We start from the raw sequence: 18,680 nt of genomic DNA on the forward strand, positions 1-18,680 counted from the left end.
TCTGCTGTGTCACCAATTTCCATTCACTTGAAGACATACTACTGCGGAAGAATTGTCTGCATCTGACATAGTTCCAGGTGTGTTGAATGCCTTGTCCCCTGCTGTTTGCTTTGGCTACACCAGATGTGTCCTGTACTGATGCAGGGGCTGGATAGAACCACAGCATGTAGCGGGGGACCCTTCATTTAACAAAGACATGTGTCAGATGCAAAATATTCCTCTGTAGCTTCAATTCTTCAGCAGCACAAAGACTAGCAGTATAGTCAACAGGACATTTTAATGGCGTTAAAAACTGGGCAGTACAGTGTCTTAGTGGTTAGCTCTTCTGCCTTGCCGCACTGGGGTCTCTGGTTGGAATTCTGGTCTGGACATTAACTGCATGGGGTCTGCATGTTCTCCCTGTGCTTGCATGGGTTTTCTCTGGGTACTCCCATACTCCAAAGACATGCTCAGGGGAGGATTGGCCCAGGGGGCAGGGGGGCCTCTCTGATGTCCTGTAAAAAGGCTGCACCGCTTCTGCTACAGACATGCCTAAAGGATTCCTGTTGAAGAGAAGTAAAACGTCCTCGCCACTGACCTACTGAGTGCGAAAAGAGCACAAGCCTCCCTCACCAGCATGGATGGTGTAAACTGTGTCTGAGCAGAGGCTGGTTCCATGCCCCACTGAAGACTCTCCTCCCCTGGCCAGCCCCAATCGAGCTGTCCCAGCTCCCTCGAACCGCCCCCTGCTGGCTTGGAGTACCTGGAGCAGGTCTTCAGCCTGGAATGGGGGTCAGGAGGAGGACGGAAAGAAGGAGAGTGGGAGGGGGGCCGAGTCGCTGCACCATGGGCCTCTTGTTTGTACTTGCCCCCTGGGCCGAAAGTTGCCAGTCTTCCCCTGGACATGCTGGTAGGTATTTAGCTCCTGTCTATATTGGCCCTAGTATGTGTATGTATGCATGTGCAGAGATGTATAGTAACTAAGTAGAACTACTTCACTACTGTACTTAAGTACTGAAAAGGCGGTATCTGTACTTTACTAGAGTAGAATTTTTTTCTCCTACTTCCACTTTTACTTCACTACATTTTTTCGATGATTTCAATACTTCTACTCTGATGTTTTTTTTTTTGTGCTGCATAGTTACTCGTTACAATTATAAAAATTACCACTGCCAGAACAGTAGATGGCAGGTTTCATGAAGCTCAAAACGTGTATTATCAGCGCATATGAAAATAAAAGCTACTGTATGCATAAATAAAAGCTGCATTTGAAATAATAAAAAACAATATGATGTTCAAACTTTTGACTTCTTTCTTTAATAACTACATAACACAGTACTTGTACTTTTACTTTCAGTACTTGAGTAGCAATTTTTTTTTCAAAACGACTGGTACTTTTACTTTCAGTACTTGAGTAGCAAACTTTTTAAAAAAACTACTTGCAATATTTAAGTTCAAAAAATGTTGAATACTTTAGTACTTCTACTCAAGTCACTTTTTGATTGAGCACTTCCACTTCTACTCAAGTCACTTTTTGATCGAGCACTTGTACTTTTACTCAAGTATGGGTTTTGAGTACTTTATACAACTCTGTATGTGTATGAGATAGAAACCTTAGATTGTACGCTTCTTGAGAGCAGGGACTGGCATAGGCGTTGAAGGGGGTGTACCAGGTGTGCCTGGGCACATCCTAATCACTACGTGTGGATTCCCCCTACCGCCAGGCTTCCCTCCATGTTGCACCTTTTTCCCCAGCAGTGCTGCTGGCTTCCCTCCTCTCCTCTCCCCTCTGCTGCTGTAAGAAATGTTTTAAAACGGAGAGCAGGAAAGGGACTAGTAAATATGTCATTTACCTGCCCCTTCCTTTTTTAAAATGAACACAGTGAACACACTCACTGGGTAAATTCATAACTGAAGCAAAGTAAACTGTGTTTACTATGCTTCAGTTTGTGAAGGAACAGGAAGCCGGTCAGCACAGAGCACTTCCTATTCATTCACTGTCCAATGCAGCTGAGGCTGCAGAGAAGGGCATGTGTGTTTGAGCTTCGGGGTGCACACCTTAATGCAATAAGCTGCGCACACCTATGGGGACTGGTGTGTCTGTACAGTGGGTAAAGCACTTAGTAAAATGTTGGCCCTTTCTAAATACCTGCAATAAATGCTGCTGCCATTTGAGTCCATTAACTCCGGTAAGCGTGTTCAATCTCTCCTCTGGGTGGTGGATGCATGGACCATGATGACTCCTTTAGTGGACATCGGTGGTCTCTTATAACAACTATTGGAACTGAACATATGTAGCTTTTTCCTTTTTGGACTCTTTTGCACATACTTTTTTTTTCCTTTTTGGACTCTCTGCACATGTTCATTTATTTGCACTTGGCACTTTATAAACTGGGACACACAGACACACAGACCTCTACAGGCTATTCAATGACACCCTGACTGCCATTAGGTATCGCAATGAATTTTCTTGGACCCGTTGTCAGACCCTATGTTGGCGCAGTGGGTCCTGGGTTCCTCCTGGTGCATGACATTCCTTTAATTTTGTTTGAGCAGTGTAGATTGTTTACATGTAAAAAAATTTGCACTTTATATTTATATATTTATATGCATTTATTTTGCACATTTTATATGTTATTACACTCAGCGCAGCACTTGTTTTTATATATATCGCTACACAATAATCTGTCATGTTGTAGTGCTAGCAGCTGTCCCAATTCATTAACATTAGTCATTTCTTTGTAAATATTGACTTCTATCAGTGTCGGTTAAAGCTTGCAGGAATTTTTATTCTGATTTCACTAAGGCTGCAGGACCCAAACCCTCAGTCTGGACAGTGCTGATTTGCCCTGTGCTGATCGCATGCAAAAAAAAAAAAAAAAAAGCTCTCTAGCAATACACACCAAACTGAACTGAGCATGTGTAACTTGTCCCCTGGCCTTCCTAATATCCAGAGATGAGTTGGAGACACTGGAAGAAGGGGAGGATCAGAGAAGACAGGATCAAACTGTCTTTTTACACAATGTGCATAATTAACCTCTAAGGTTCCACAGTGAGTATAACCATCATGATGCTTTACTGCATATACACACTGATTTTACTGTTGTGGGTTTAGTTATAATTCAAAGCATAACTAAAGGCAAAACTTTTTTTTTTTTTTTTTTTGTATAGGGTGGAGAGGGATTAGAACACCTGTCAGTTTTTATTGCTCTCTGTGTCGCCCGTTAGAGAGATCCACCCCTCTATTTGTCCTATTAATCAATGAAAGGGAAAGTAAAAGGAAAACCCAAAAATCGGGTTGTCCCCTAAAAGTATTAGAGGGGAAATCTTCCAATGGGGACACTAGTTGTTATGACTTGGGAGTCCCCAAGAAATTCCCTTAAATTTGCTGGGATTTCCTCTCACTTCCTGTTTGGTTATGGAACAGGAAAGGAAATCTCTGCAAAGGGACATAGATGGCGGGAAAAAATCTGACAGGGGTTATAACCCTTGCTTGCTCTATCCAAAAAAAAACTCAGCAGTGCCTAAAATGGGAGAGCAACTGAGCATGTGCAGAACAGGGTGAGACAATGTATTACTGGATTTTAAACTGTATAGGGATTTATTTTAATGTGTTACATAGCTATACCTGCAAAATGGGCTAGCTTGAAGTCATCTAGCAGGACTTCTGACTAAAGATCCGCTTTAACTTGAGGTGGTGACAGAGCTACTGTAAGGGCTCATTGCTATGACAAGATATACCGAGAGGAGCTTGCAGACAGACAGACAGACAGACAGACAGACAGACAGACAGACACCCAATAGAAGATAGATAAATAGATAGATAGATAGACAGACAGACAGACACCAGATAGATAGATAGATAGATGGATGGATGGATGGATGGATGGATGGATGGATAGATAGATAGATAGATAGATAGATAGATAGATAGATAGATAGATAGATAGATAGATAGATAGATGGATGGATGGATGGATGGATGGATGGATGGATAGATAGATAGATCAGTGTTTCTCAACCTTTTTTTTTAGTCAAGGCACCCTTTAAAATTATGTACAATCTCAAGGCACCCTCCAAAAATATGGACAGTCTTGAGGCACCCCATCCTAAAATATGAACACTATTCTAATTGTTTTACACAATGCAGTAACATCCGCACATGTAGGGGACCCAACGTTAGAGGTGCAAACTGGTACTGACTAGTATTCCAATGTTTCTCTTCTTCCTCAGCTTTTTCCATCACTCAGCTAATGTCACCCAAAGCTGAGGGGCCAAAGGTAGGGGAGGGTCAAAAAAGGATGATATACAGGTGACTGACATCCTCCTTATCAACTGATGATATTATTGGTCATTAGGTGGTTGGCAGCTACTGTAGAAGGTGCACAATGAAAACCTGGGACTTTGTGTAACTAAAAGGGAGGCTTCATCCACCCGCCACCTTGTATTACATTTTTGGGCAATTTTTAGGCATTTTTGCCAAGGCACCCTTGAAAAAACCTCAAGGCACCCCAGGGTGCCTGGGCACCCTGGTTGAAAAAGACAGACAGATAGACAGACAGACATAGACACTAGATAGATAGATAGATAGATAGATAGATAGATAGATAGATAGATAGATTAGATAGATAGATAGATAGATAGATAGATAGATAGATAGATAGATAGATAGATAGATAGATAGATAGATAGATAGATAGATAGATAGATAGATATACTAGATAGATAGATAGATAGATAGATAGATAGATAGATAGATAGATAGATAGATAGATAGATAGATAGATAGATAGATAGATAGATAGATAGATAGATAGATAGATATACTAGATAGATAGATAGATAGATAGATAGATAGATAGATAGATAGATAGATAGATAGATAGATAGATAGATAGATAGATAGATAGATAGATAGATAGATAGATAGACACCCAATAGAAGATAGACAGACAGAGACACCCAATAAATAGATAGATAGATAGTCAGACAGACAGACAGACACTAGATAGATAGATAGATAGATAGATAGATAGATAGATAGATAGATAGATAGATAGATAGATAGATAGATAGATAGATAGATAGATAGATAGATAGATAGATAGATAGATAGATAGATAGATAGATAGACAGAGACACCCGATAGATAGATAGATAGATAGATAGATAGATAGATAGATAGATAGATAGATAGATAGATAGATAGATAGATAGATAGATAGATAGATAGATAGATAGATAGACACCCAATAGAAGATAGACAGACAGAGACACCCAATAAATAGATAGATAGATAGTCAGACAGACAGACAGACACTAGATAGATAGATAGATAGATAGATAGATAGATAGATAGATAGATAGATAGATAGATAGATAGATAGATAGATAGATAGATAGACAGACACCCAATAGATAGATAGATAGATAGATAGATAGATAGATAGATAGATAGATAGATAGATAGATAGATAGATAGATAGATAGATAGACACCCAATAGAAGATAGACAGACAGATAGACAGACAGAGACACCCAATAAATAGATAGATAGTCAGACAGACAGACACCCAATAGATAGATAGATAGATAGATGGATGGATGGATGGATGGATGGATGGATGGATAGAATAAGATAGATAGATAGATAGATAGATAGATAGATAGATAGATAGATAGATAGACGGACGGACGGACGGACGGACGGACGGACGGACGGACGGACGGACGGACGGACGGACGGACGGACGGACGGACGGACAGATAGATAGATAGATAGATAGATAGTGATGAGATGTAGATGAATGGATGGGGCAGCAGGTGGCGCAGTTCCTTCCCGGAGCTCTGATAGTAATGAGTGGATGAGTAGTCAGGTGTGGAGTGGCTGTGTTCTCCAGCAGTATATGTGGGCGGAGCCTCCTCCCAGCCTGGAGTGCCCTGAGAGTCACACACCTCTGCAGTGGAGGAGACAGGAGGAGCAGTGTCAGTAGAGGAGGCAGTAGAGGAGCAGTTAGTGGAGGAGCAGTGTCAGTAGAAGGAGGAGGAGGGAGCTGTCAAGTGTCAGATCATTGCAGGCAGCCAGCGATGTGCAGCTGAAGCGTTGTACTATCCCTTCCAGCCCGGGCTGCTTTGTTGCATTGAGTCAGTGAGGAGGACAGGGACGGTCGGCACAGTGACTCTCTTCCATTCAGCTGCCCGGAATCAGTGGAGGAGCTCCGGGCAGCAGCTGATGATGTGCCTGGAGAGTGATGGAGCGGGCACGGCTGGCAGTGGTAGCCAGGACTGTATGCCAGGAGCAGAGGATGGAGGAGTGGAGACATTGTCTGGAAGGATGAGCCCTGCACCCCCCATGCTGGAGAGGAAGTCCCCAGAGATCCATAAAGACAGCCTGGACAACAAGGAGCATGTCCCCAATATCAAGAGAGCCAGGGTGGCCGCAGCTGGCATCCTCAGTGTGGGCAATGTGCTGAATTACCTGGATAGGTACACCGTGGCAGGTGAGTGATGGGCAGCCGCATGGAGTTTGTATATATAGAGAGCCCCACCATGTCAGCTCACCCTCCACCCCACTCATCACATAGCCCAGCACGTGTACATACGGATCCTTCCATCCAATAGCTTTATATTAGGATCCTATCATGGATACAGGCAGCCATGTGTTTGAATGAAATCTCTATACAATGTCTGTCTTTTGTTCTATAATATAATGCCATTCAGCCAGCATTTCCAATTATTAGGTGGGGAACCGTTCCATCATATTTGTTTAACCTGTTTTGTAAATAGTGAATCAGCTTGTTATGGATGTGATCCTTTCTACAAATATGTATCCATAGTGTTTCCTTACCCCAGCCATTATCAGCCAGAGATCCTCCAGAAGGTACTATATGAAGATCTGCTGTGGCTGATTGACCTTCCAATCTGATGGTGCCAGGACCAGTGCCACCAGACAGAGCCAGTGGCTTAAATTATCTTTTTACCTATCTGGGAGGGTGCATTCTTCCTACTGACCACCAATGTTAGGGACATTCTTCCCACTGATTACCAATGTAAGGGGCATTCTTCCTACTGACCACCAATGTTAGGGACATTCTTCCCACTGACCGCCAATGTAAGGGACATTCTTCCTACTGACCACCAATGTTAGGGACATTCTTCCCACTGATTACCAATGTAAGGGGCATTCTTCCTACTGACCACCAATGTCAGGGACATTCTTCCCACTGATTACCAATGTAAGGGACATTCTTCCCACTGATAAACAATGTAAGGGACATTCTTCCCACTGACCACCAATGTATGGGACATTCTTCCCCCTGACCACCAATGTAAGGGGCATTCTTCCTACTGACCACCAATGTCAGGGACATTCTTCCCACTGATTACCAATGTAAGGGACATTCTTCCCACTGACCACCAATGTAAGGGACATTCTTCCCCCTGACCACCAATGTAAGGGACATTCTTCCCCCTGACCACCAATGTAAGGGACATTCTTCCCACTGATTACCAATGTAAGGGACATTCTTCCCACTGACCACCAATGTAAGGGGCATTCTTCCTACTGACCACCAATGTCAGGGACATTCTTCCCACTGATTACCAATGTAAGGGACATTCTTCCCCCTGACCACCAATGTAAGGGACATTCTTCCCCCTGACCACCAATGTAAGGGACATTCTTCCCACTGATTACCAATGTAAGGGACATTCTTCCCACTGATTACCAATGTAAGGGACATTCTTCCAACTGATTACCAATGTAAGGGACATTCTTCCCCCTGACCACCAATGTAAGGGACATTCTTCCCACTGATTACCAATGTAAGGGACATTCTTCCCACTGACCACCAATGTAAGGGACATTCTTCCCCCTGTCCACCAATGTAAGGGGCATTCTTCCTACTAACCACCAATGCAGGGAGCATTCTTCCTACTAACCACCAATGTAAGGGACATTCTTCCCACTGATTACCAATGTAAGGGACATTCTTCCCCCTGACCACCAATGTAAGGGACATTCTTCCCACTGATTACCAATGTAAGGGACATTCTTCCCACTGACCACCAATGTAAGGGACATTCTTCCCCCTGTCCACCAATGTAAGGGGCATTCTTCCTACTAACCACCAATGCAGGGAGCATTCTTCCTACTAACCACCAATGTAAGGGACATTCTTCCCACTGATTACCAATGTAAGGGACATTCTTCCCACTGATTACCAATGTAAGGGACATTCTTCCCACTGACCACCAATGTAAGGGACATTCTTCCCACTGATTACCAATGTAAGGGACATTCTTCCCACTGACCACCAATGTAAGGGACATTCTTCCCACTGACCACCAATGTAAGGGACATTCTTCCTACTAACCACCAATGTAAGGGACATTCTTCCTACTAACCACCAATGTAAGGGACATTCTTCCTACTGACCACCAATGTAAGGGACATTCTTTCTACTGACCACCAATGTAAAGGACGTTCTTCCTACTAACCACCAATGTAAGGGACATTCTTCCCCCTGACCACCAATGTAAGGGACATTCTTCCCCCTGACCTCCAATGTAAGGGACATTGTTCCCCCTGACCACCAATGTAAGGGACATTCTTCCCCCTGACCACCAATGTAAGGGACATTCTTCCTACTGACCACCAATGTAAGGGACATTCTTCCCCCTGACCACCAATGTAAGGGGCATTCTTCCCCCTGACCACCAATGTACGGGGCATTCTTCCTACTAACCACCAATATAAGGGGCATTCTTCCCACTGACAATTAATGTAATGATCATACTTCCTTCTGACAATTAATGTAGGGGGCACTCTTTCCACTGACCACAAATGTAAGAGGCATTCTTCTTACTGACCCCCAATGTATGGGGCATTCTTCCCACTGACCCCCAATGTGAGGGGTATTCTTCCCACTGACCACCAATGTGAGGGGCATTCCCCTCACTGACCACCAAAGTTAGGAGCATTCTTTCCACTGACCATCAATGTAAGGGGCATTCTTTCCACTGACCACCAATGTAAGGGGTATTGTTCCCACTGACTACCAATGTAAGGGGTATTGTTCCCACTGACTACCAATGTAAGGGGTATTGTTCCCACTGACTACCAATGTAAGGGGTATTGTTCCCACTGACTACCAATGTAAGGGGTATTGTTCCCACTGACTACCAATATAAGGATCATTCTTCCCACTTTCTACTAATGTAAGGGGTATTCTTCCTACTAACCACCAATGTAAGGAATATTCTTCCCACTGACCACCAATATAAGGGCCATTTTTCCCACTGGCAATCGATGTAATGATCATATTTCTTACTGACAATCAATGTAAGGGACATTCTTCCAACCAACCCCCAATGTAATAGACATTCTTCCTAATGACCCCCCCCCCCCCCCATTGTAAGGGGCATTCATCCCACTGACCCCCAATGTAAGGGGCATTCCTCCCACTGACCCCCAATATAAGGGGCTATTCTCCTACTGACCTCCAATGTAAGGGTATTCCTCCAACTGACCCCCAATGTAAGGGGCATTCCTCCAACTGACCCTCAATGTAAGGGGCATTCCTCCCACTGACCCCACATGTACGGGGCATTCCTCTCACTGACCCCCAATGTAAGGGGCATTCCTCCCACTGACCCCCAATGTAAGGGGCATTCCTCCCACTGACCCCCAATGTAAGGGACATTCCTCCCACTGACCCCCAATGTAAGGGGCATTCCTCCCACTGACCCCACATGTAAGGGGCATTCCTCCCACTGACTCCCAATGTAAGGGGCATTACTCCCACTGACTACCAATCCAAGAGGTTTTAGTTGCCACTGACCCCCAATTATTTGGTATTAGCAGCGGTTCCCCAGGGCATGAAGACTATTTTATTGGTTCCTCTGGGGTAAAAAGGTTTCCTGCACCTGTACCTAGAGGTGTCGGCAGGACAAACTTGTCTTCTTTTATATGAAGCCCTAAAGGCATTCAACAATTGGAAGGCAGCAGCGCTCAAGGTCATTTCAGTTTTAGATGTATTCTACATTTTGGAGTATTTTAGTATGAACACAGGCATTCCAGAATAAAACAGTAAAACACATACTACGGTTGTACAGAAAGTAATCAGAAAATCTGCTTCTATTATCTTCCTGCTGAATGTTGATATAATGTGGCACATGGGCATAAGCCTTTTGCATCACTGCAGGATTTCACTCCAAGCTTCGTGTTCAGTATTATATAAAGAAAATGCAGATAATCAAGCTCATGTGCATAGTTTTGTTCTTGTGATCCAGTCGTAGAAACCATAGTGTGTTTATAAACGTCTATGGAGAATGTACAGTTTTTGCTTAGTTGGCAAAGTATCAAGCGTGACCACCATTGTAGATATTAAAAATGCGTAACATCATGCCAAAGCATAAGGCTGGTGTGTTTTGCCTATTCCAGGTTATTGCATTTTACAGCTAAAGGATACGGACACAGGCTGATAGATTTTAAATGGAAGGCTGAAATTGTATGCTGTTTTTTTATAATTATGTTATAAAAAAAAAACACAGAGCTACACATCTGCCAAGAAAATGGATTAAGCTAAATGAATATTGTGCGTCTGTTATATGCAACCTTGGAGTGTATATTGCCGGATATTGCCAGCAGGTGAAGCACCAGAGTATGTATAGCCTATATCCTGCTGGAAGACTCTTGTGTAGAGTTTGCCAGTTCTTGTAGCCACATGTAAATTTCAGAGCCCAAATGGCATCTCAAGGTTTTTGACCATGTGTAAACCAAGATGAAAGCCTGCCCCATCCCAGGGGGGGGTATGGGTGTGAGTGAGCGAAGACACCACAAGTGTATAATAGCATGTTCTATTCCTTGAAGGGATGATCTTCGCTTAGCTGTAACCTACTAAAAAGCTTCCTATGTTATTTTTTACATTTTTTTGATTCTCGCCTGTATATTACATACTGTGTATTGATTTATATTGGGGTTTGATTGCCTGTGCCATTGACCTTTTGTATGTAAGTGCAAATGGCATTTTTATACAGTCATAGCATTGCTAGCACAGGAATGCCGAGTACTGACACTTCCACATTCAGTGTGGCTGACACCCACAGATACCATAGCCCTTATGTTTTTTAGCTTGAGGCCAAGTAAAACAAGCCTAACTATTGTGTTTTTATTTACAAAAATTAACTTCCGCCGCTTAGGAAGTCAATCGTTGGGTAACAATGCACATTTTATTTACTGTCTAATCTTCAGATCAACATACTGCATTACAATTACCTTTTATTTTTTTTGGAACAGTCGTCAGGAGTGATCTACTATTCTGCACATTATTGCGGCAACAATGTTTGCAAGAGTCATTGATTTTGTACAAGATCATATGCAATGATGAGTGTTTCTATGGATGGTTCTAGTGACACGTCATTACCTCTGCTGGGATGCAGAGCTGTCACTGGGGGCTTCCTTTGTGGTTAATGTGGTGTGTGGAAATGCAATTCAATGAAAATTGCTGTGTAGATTCGATGGATAGTGTTTCCCAGCTTTCTTCTACCTCGTGGTATAAATATTCCAATATTTATCACGCTGCCATGGTCTCCTGTTAATTGTGTGATGTTCTTAGTTAAAAATGAACAGTGACAATTATGTCATCTAAACTTCCTGCAAACTCCACAAAGGTCATTTCAGAGATACATATAGTTATAATGTATCACAGTATGAAGGAAAGGAGGATGATGTATCACATTATGAAGGAAGGGACGATAATGTACCACAGTATGAAGGAAAGGAGGATAATGTACCACAGTATGAAGGAAAGGAGGATAATGTACCACAGTATGATGGAAAGGAGGATAATGTACCACAGTATGATGGAAAGGAGGATAATGTACCACAGTATGATGAAAAGGAGGATAATGTACCACAGTATGAAGGAAGGGAGGATGATGTACCACAGTATGAAGGAAAGGAGGATAATGTACCACAGTATGAAGGAAGGGAGGATAATGTACCACAGTATGAAGGAAAGGAGGATAATGTACCACAGTATGAAGGAAGGGAGGATAATGTACCACAGTATGAAGGAAAGGAGGATAATGCATCACAGTATGAAGGAAAGGATGATAATGTACCACAGTATGAAGGAAAGGAGGATGATGTACCACAGTATGAAGGAAAGGAGGATGATGTACCACAGTATGAGGGAAAGGAGGATGATGGAAAGGAGGATGATGTATCACAGTACGAAGGAAAGGAGGATGGTGTACCACCGTATGAAGGAAAGGAGGATGGTGTACCACCGTATGAAGGAAAGGAGGATGATGTATCACAGGATGAAGGAAAGGAGGCTGATGTATCACAGTATGATGGAAAGGAGGATAATGTACCACCGTATAAAAGAAAGGAGGATGATGTATCACAGTATGCAGGAAAGGAGGATGGTGTACCACAGTATGAAGGAAAGGAGGATGATGTATCACAGTATGAAGGAAAGGAGGATGATGTATCACAGTATAAAGGAAAGGAGGATGACGTACCACAGTATGAAGGAAAGGAGGATGACGGACCACAGTATGAAGGAAAGGAGGATGATGTATCACAGTATAAAGGAAAGGAGGATGACGTACCACAGTATGAAGGAAAGGAGGATGACGTACCACAGTATGAAGGAAAGGAGGCTGATGTATCACAGTATGAAGGAAAGGAGGCTGATGTATCACAGTATGAAGGAAAGGATGATGATGTACCACAGTATGAAGGAAAGGAGGATAATGTACCACAGTATGACGGAAAGGAGGATAATGTACCACAGTATGAAGGAAAGGAGTATAATGTACCACAGTATGAAGGAACGGAGGATAATGTACCACATTATGAAGGAAAGGAGGATAATGTACCACAGTATGAAGGAAAGGAGGATAATGTACCACAGTATGACGGAAAGGAGGATAATGTACCACAGTATGACGGAAAGGAGGATAATGTACCACAGTATGACGGAAAGGAGGATGTTTTTTTGCAGCGCGTGATTTGGCTCATTTGTAGCGCAACAAAATGTGCGTCTACTAATCACATTTTGGTTGCCATAACCAACTAATGGTAGTGCAAGTGCGATGAGTGCAGTGTGTTTTTCACGTTTCCTGTGCGTTTTGAAACTTCAAGTGTGAATGTGGCCTGATTGAGTTTATTCTTTTGCTTCTTGGGCCCCATTCACACCTAGTGATTTGGAATTCAAATCACGCTAAAAACACAGCAGAACGCGTGATGCACATTTGGGTGTCATTAATTTTTCATGGCACCCCGAATACGGTGCGATTTTGCAACTAAAACGTGCAGAAATCGCAGCAAAACATGTGGAAAAAATTGCACAAAGTTTGTTGCCCAAAAAAGGTGCAGGAGTTTCTTTTGCACATCAAAGGCGTATAGGGCAGCCAATTCTAGCAAATGGGCTTCCCTATGTGTGTCGCGTAGAAATGCGTGTAAACTGTCCCAAAAAAATCTCAAGTCGGAAGCCACATTTCTGCTACGGGAAGTGCGAATGGAGCCCTGTACACGACCTGAACAACTGCTGCAGAGCTACACGTTTCTGAGTCTTAGTTAATGTAAAAATTGAATATATTGACACAATGAGTTATATATTATTAACCCTTTTCATGACCCTGTGACAATGTGTGGGAATCTTTCTAATGCTTATGAAGGCCTGTATGTTTACAGAGAAAACTACTTAAGAATGATAGATATGCAGAGTGTCACAAACTTTTATGGAGAGTAAAAAATTCCATAACATGGAATTTACTAGGGATTTTTTTTAGAGTGTGTTATATTATTCTTAGGAATTTGAAATAACTTTACTTAAAGTAGGCCTGTCACAAACTTTGGCAATTCAAACTTAGCCTGTGATGGGAAAAATGCATAGACATAGGTTGCCTTCAGTGAAGAGCACATATCAAAAGAAGCCACAGATCTGGAGATACATTTCTTGTTGTCAATGGCAAACAATCAATTGAACTGATTCTGATAGTTAGGAGTTGTTTGTTTGTTATGGGCAGCCAGAAATGTTCTTGTTTTACACTAATTTTTATACATGAGTCCTAAGTGGAAACAATTTAACAATTTGCAAGACCTCAAAATAATAATATAAAAATACTGTGCTCAGGGAGCTGTAGTGATAAGTTGCGTCCTATCCCCCTCTATAGTGATAAATAAACCAAACCCTGGTTGGAAATGTGTTAAATATGAAAACATATATACTATATTGTCAAAAGTATTGAGATGCCTGCCTTTCCACACACATGAACTTTAATGGCATCTTAGTCCGTAAGGTTGGCCTACCCTTTGCAGCTATAACAGCTTCAATTCTTCTGGGAACACTGTCCACAAGGTTTAGGAGTGTGCCTTCCTCCCAAAGGTGTTCTATTGGGTTGAGGTCAGGACTCTGTGCAGGCCAGTCAAGGTCCTCCACCCCAAACTCGATGATCAATGTCTTTATGGACCTTGCTTTGGGCACTGCTGTGTAGTCATGTTGGAACAGGAAGGAGCCATCCCCAAACTGTTCCCACAAAGTTGGGAGCATGAAATTGTCCAAAATGTCTTGGTATGCTGATGGCTTAAGAGTTCCCTTCACTGGAACTAAGGGGCCAAGCCTAACCCCTGAAAAACAATCCCACACCATAATCCCCCCTCCACCAAATGATTTGGACCAGTGCATAAAGCAAGGTCCATAAGGACATGGATAAGTTAGTTTGGGGTTGAGGAAGTTGAGTGGCCTGCACAGAGTCCTGAACTCAACCCGACAGAACACCTTTGGGATGAATCAGAGCGGAGACTGCAAGCCAGGCTTCTTCTTGTCCAACATCCGTGCCTAACGCCTGACCTTACAAATGTGCTTCTGGAGGAATGGTCAAACATTCCCATAGACACACTCCTAAATCTTGTGGACAGCCTTCCCAGAAGAGTGTATGTGTGTGTGTGTGTATATATATATATATATATATATATATATACAGTAAACCCCCCTCCATTGCGGGGGTTACGTTCCGGACCCAGCCGCGAAAAGTGAAATTCCGCGAAATAGAAAAACCCTATTAAAATGCATTGTAGGCATGATTTTTTTACTGTCACTGTACGTGTAAAAGCATTTTAAGGTCTTTAAACACACTTTTAAAACAATAGAAACTAATTTAAACACATAAAAGATACTTAGAGACAGAGCAAGAGCTATGAAAAACACAAAAATATTTCATTTTTAATGATTTACATAGTAAAATAACATTACAAAAAAAACCGCGAATTACCGGGACCGCAAAAACTGAACCGCGATGTAGCCGGGGATTACTGTATATATATATATATATATATATAAATACAAACATACACACAGTAAAAAAATCTCCTCTCGCTCTTGCTCGCTCTCTCTCTCTCTCTCTCTCTCTATATATATACGGTATATATTGTTTCCTGTTGATTCTAGGCCTGTTCATTTTATTTATTTGCATCTTAACTTTCAATAGGCCATGCTACAATGTACACATTTATGAACATCGTTGATTTATTTTTTAATTTTTTTTACATTGCTGTAATGTATTGACATTATATATGTTATAGCACATCAGAACGCACTGTGAGGAAAATGCAACATCTCCTATTTTTTTTTATTTTCAATGTACACCAAGGCAGCAGGTTTTATGAGCTGAACTCATAGAACATACGGTAAATTGTCCTGTTCTTGATTTGGGAATGCAATAGCCAATGCAGCCCAATGCTGCTGGTGTGAATGAGCCCCAAAATGATCATTATGGTTAAAAGTGCTACATTTAGAAACATAACATCATATGAAAAAAAAATCACAGCTCTCTAAGATGTATGCTTTTTCTTTAGCTGTAGACAGGACACCATCACACTAAGCACATTTTCTTTCAAATTTGGAAACAATACTAATCTTTGGTCTCTTTTGTGATTTGCTTTTAAATAACATGAGAACATAGCTTCTGCTGGTTGCCACAGAAACAGGCTAATAATGATTCCCAAACATTAATATTACTACGCTTCCTTAGGGAACTACAGGCAGTGTCATAATTGTACACCTAGGGAATTTTCCATTAAGTGCCCTGAAAGTAACTTCATCTATTTTTAGGTGGCTATTTGAGCATACAAGAAGTTACAGTGTATCTACCTGTATATTAATATCAAAATTGTGTGTGGTCTGTATTCTGGAGGAGTTTTGTCCTGAGTTTATTGAAGCAGTTATGTTAGTTAGAGATGTCTATAGATGCTAAAATGTGACTGCTAGTTTAGGGTTTATTACAGGTATTTATACATCACCAACATTTTTCACAATACTTTACAATTGTACATTCACATAATTTCCTGCCCTCACAATCTAAAGTTCCTATCTTACATACATACACATACTAGGGCCAATTTAGACAGGAGCTGTATAACCTACCAGCATGTCTTAGGAGTGTGAGAGGAAACCAGGGTACCCAGAGGAAACCCACACAGGCACAGGGAGAACATGAAAACTCAATGCTGGTAATATCCTGGTTGGGATTCAAATTCAGGACTCTAGTGATGCAAGGCAGGAATGGTAACCACTAAGACACTGTGCTCACCATTCTAGATTTAATGAATTGAAATAAGCTTAATTGTTCCTTTGGATAGACCATGTAGCTGGACTGAAAATTTTCTTTATTTCGGATGGCTTTTTGGTCACTTTTGGTTTAAAATACCTCATAAAAATTGTGTTAGAAAAAAAATGCTACCTGCTGAGCTGAATTTTTTTCTGGTGGGTGTTATCTAACCCTCTATGTGTATCTGGAGTGCTCATAATCATAAACATGCACCCTACTAGGATGTGAGCATTCATGTATCAAATGCCATTCAGTCAGACTTCTCTTCCTTTTTATTAGACAGAAAACACAATATGACATCATATTTCTGCTTTTCTGAGCTCATGTCGATGTTGTTTCTAGAGCCAAATAGTTTTGAATTTGCCAAAGATCTAGATCGATCAGAACTCAGATGAAACAGTGGGCCGAAATAAGAGGACTAAAGTTTCAAGGGTTTGACCTTGTACTGCGGGCTGCATTATGTCTACAAAGCGCCGCTCCTACCCTATTACGTAAAAAGATTGACACTTAGGAGTGCAACACTAGAATAAAAATTGCAATTTACAATGTTTATTCACTGAGAAATTGGCCCATATGATTTTTTCTGAAGTATTTAGTTGCTAAATTATGTAAGGAAATGTATATTATCAACTGGAGAACTGCTGGGGGTGCATTAGCTTTATTCAATCCTTAAACCACTATTGGCCACAGAGGAGGAGTGAGAGGGCCACATGTGTCCCATAAAATACTAGTTCAACATGTCTGAACTACAGGCTTAGACAGCTGTAAGTGCTGTCCTCTACAAAGGAGGAGTGAGAGGGCCACATGTGTCCCATAAAATACTAGTTCAACATGTCTGGACTACAGGCTTAGACAGCTGTAAGTGCTGTCCTCTACAAAGGAGGAGTGAGAGGGCCACATGTGTCCCATAAAATACTAGTTCAACATGTCTGGACTACAGGCTTAGACAGCTGTAAGTGCTGTCCTCCATAGAGGAGGAGTGAGAGGGCCACATGTGTCCCATAAAATACTAGTTCAACAGGTCTGAACTACAGGCTTAGGGTGTTTTCACACTTGGTGCGATTGCCTGGTCCGAACCCGAGTTCGATTGCTCCCCCCTCCCCCTGCCCCCGATGGACTGTGTTCACATTTGATTTCTTGTATCCGAACGGCGGTACACTTGTGTCATCAAGCTGCAGCCGGCACATACTCATGTTGCTTGGCAACCGCTGTAAACGAGAAGGTGCCAAAATGGATAGAACTGCTCGCTTTGGTACGATTGCGTTCTCATCAGAAGCGAACCATACTGGAGTTCACATGAACCGTACCCCAGACCACCCTTTGTAAGTGGACTCGGGTACGGTTCGCAGGTGCGCACCCGAGTTCAAAGACTGTTCACATCATCAAAAAGAACCGAATCCTGACATCAATCGAACCCGGGTGCGCACCAAAAGTGCTAGTGTAAAAACATCCTTAGACAGCTGTAAGTGCTGTCCTCCATAGAGGAGGAGTGAGAGGGCCACATGTGTCCCATAAAATACTAGTTCAACATGTCTGAACTACATGCTTAGACAGCTGTAAGTGCTGTAGAAAGGATTTAGGAATTGGGCAAAACACAATATTATTCATGCTTAAATTAAAAGGACCATATCATGTAAGAATGCACAGAGAATTCAAACAACCTGAGAACCATCTATCCAGACAATTTTTACCACCAGAGGAATAATCCGTTGAATTATATGCAAATATTGACTTTTGGTATCAAAGTTGTACTTAACTCCACATTTCCTCAACCTCAAGTATTCCCATTGGTCCTTCAATATGATGGGGTGCTTGATTTGACCAGCAAGAGGTGGGAGAGGTAGACCCAAGCTCACTTTTTCTAGGAAAAGCTTTACAAATTATATCACCTGCCTGTATTTTAGATATTAATTATTCGGACAAGCATTTTTCACTGAAAGGGTTCTCTGCTTATTTATTTTTCCATGAAATTTTCACATTTAGCTACCTATATGACAGGTTAATGTTGGCTCCGTTCACACAAGCAGACCAAACTGGTCTGCCTGTCTGTTTTTCAGGCGGACCCATTTGGACCACCC

At 41.9% G+C, this 18,680-nt stretch overlaps 1 protein-coding gene across 2 annotated transcripts in view; it reads left to right on the forward strand.

The window, feature by feature from the left end:
• The first annotated feature begins 6,088 nt into the window (after window positions 1–6,088).
• SPNS2 (SPNS lysolipid transporter 2, sphingosine-1-phosphate) overlaps window positions 6,089–18,680 on the forward strand; it is a 181,580-nt gene continuing 168,988 nt past the window's right edge. For both annotated transcript variants that reach the window (XM_082245211.1, XM_082245212.1), the window contains exon 1: window positions 6,089–6,479. In XM_082245211.1, coding sequence (XP_082101337.1) covers window positions 6,212–6,479 — 268 coding nt within the window. In that variant the 5' untranslated portion in view covers window positions 6,089–6,211. The remainder of the gene's footprint in view (window positions 6,480–18,680) is intronic.

The sequence above is a fragment of the Pelophylax lessonae genome, assembly GCF_965119305.1.
Source record: "Pelophylax lessonae genome assembly, chromosome: 2".
NCBI classification, from domain to species: domain Eukaryota; kingdom Metazoa; phylum Chordata; class Amphibia; order Anura; family Ranidae; genus Pelophylax; species Pelophylax lessonae.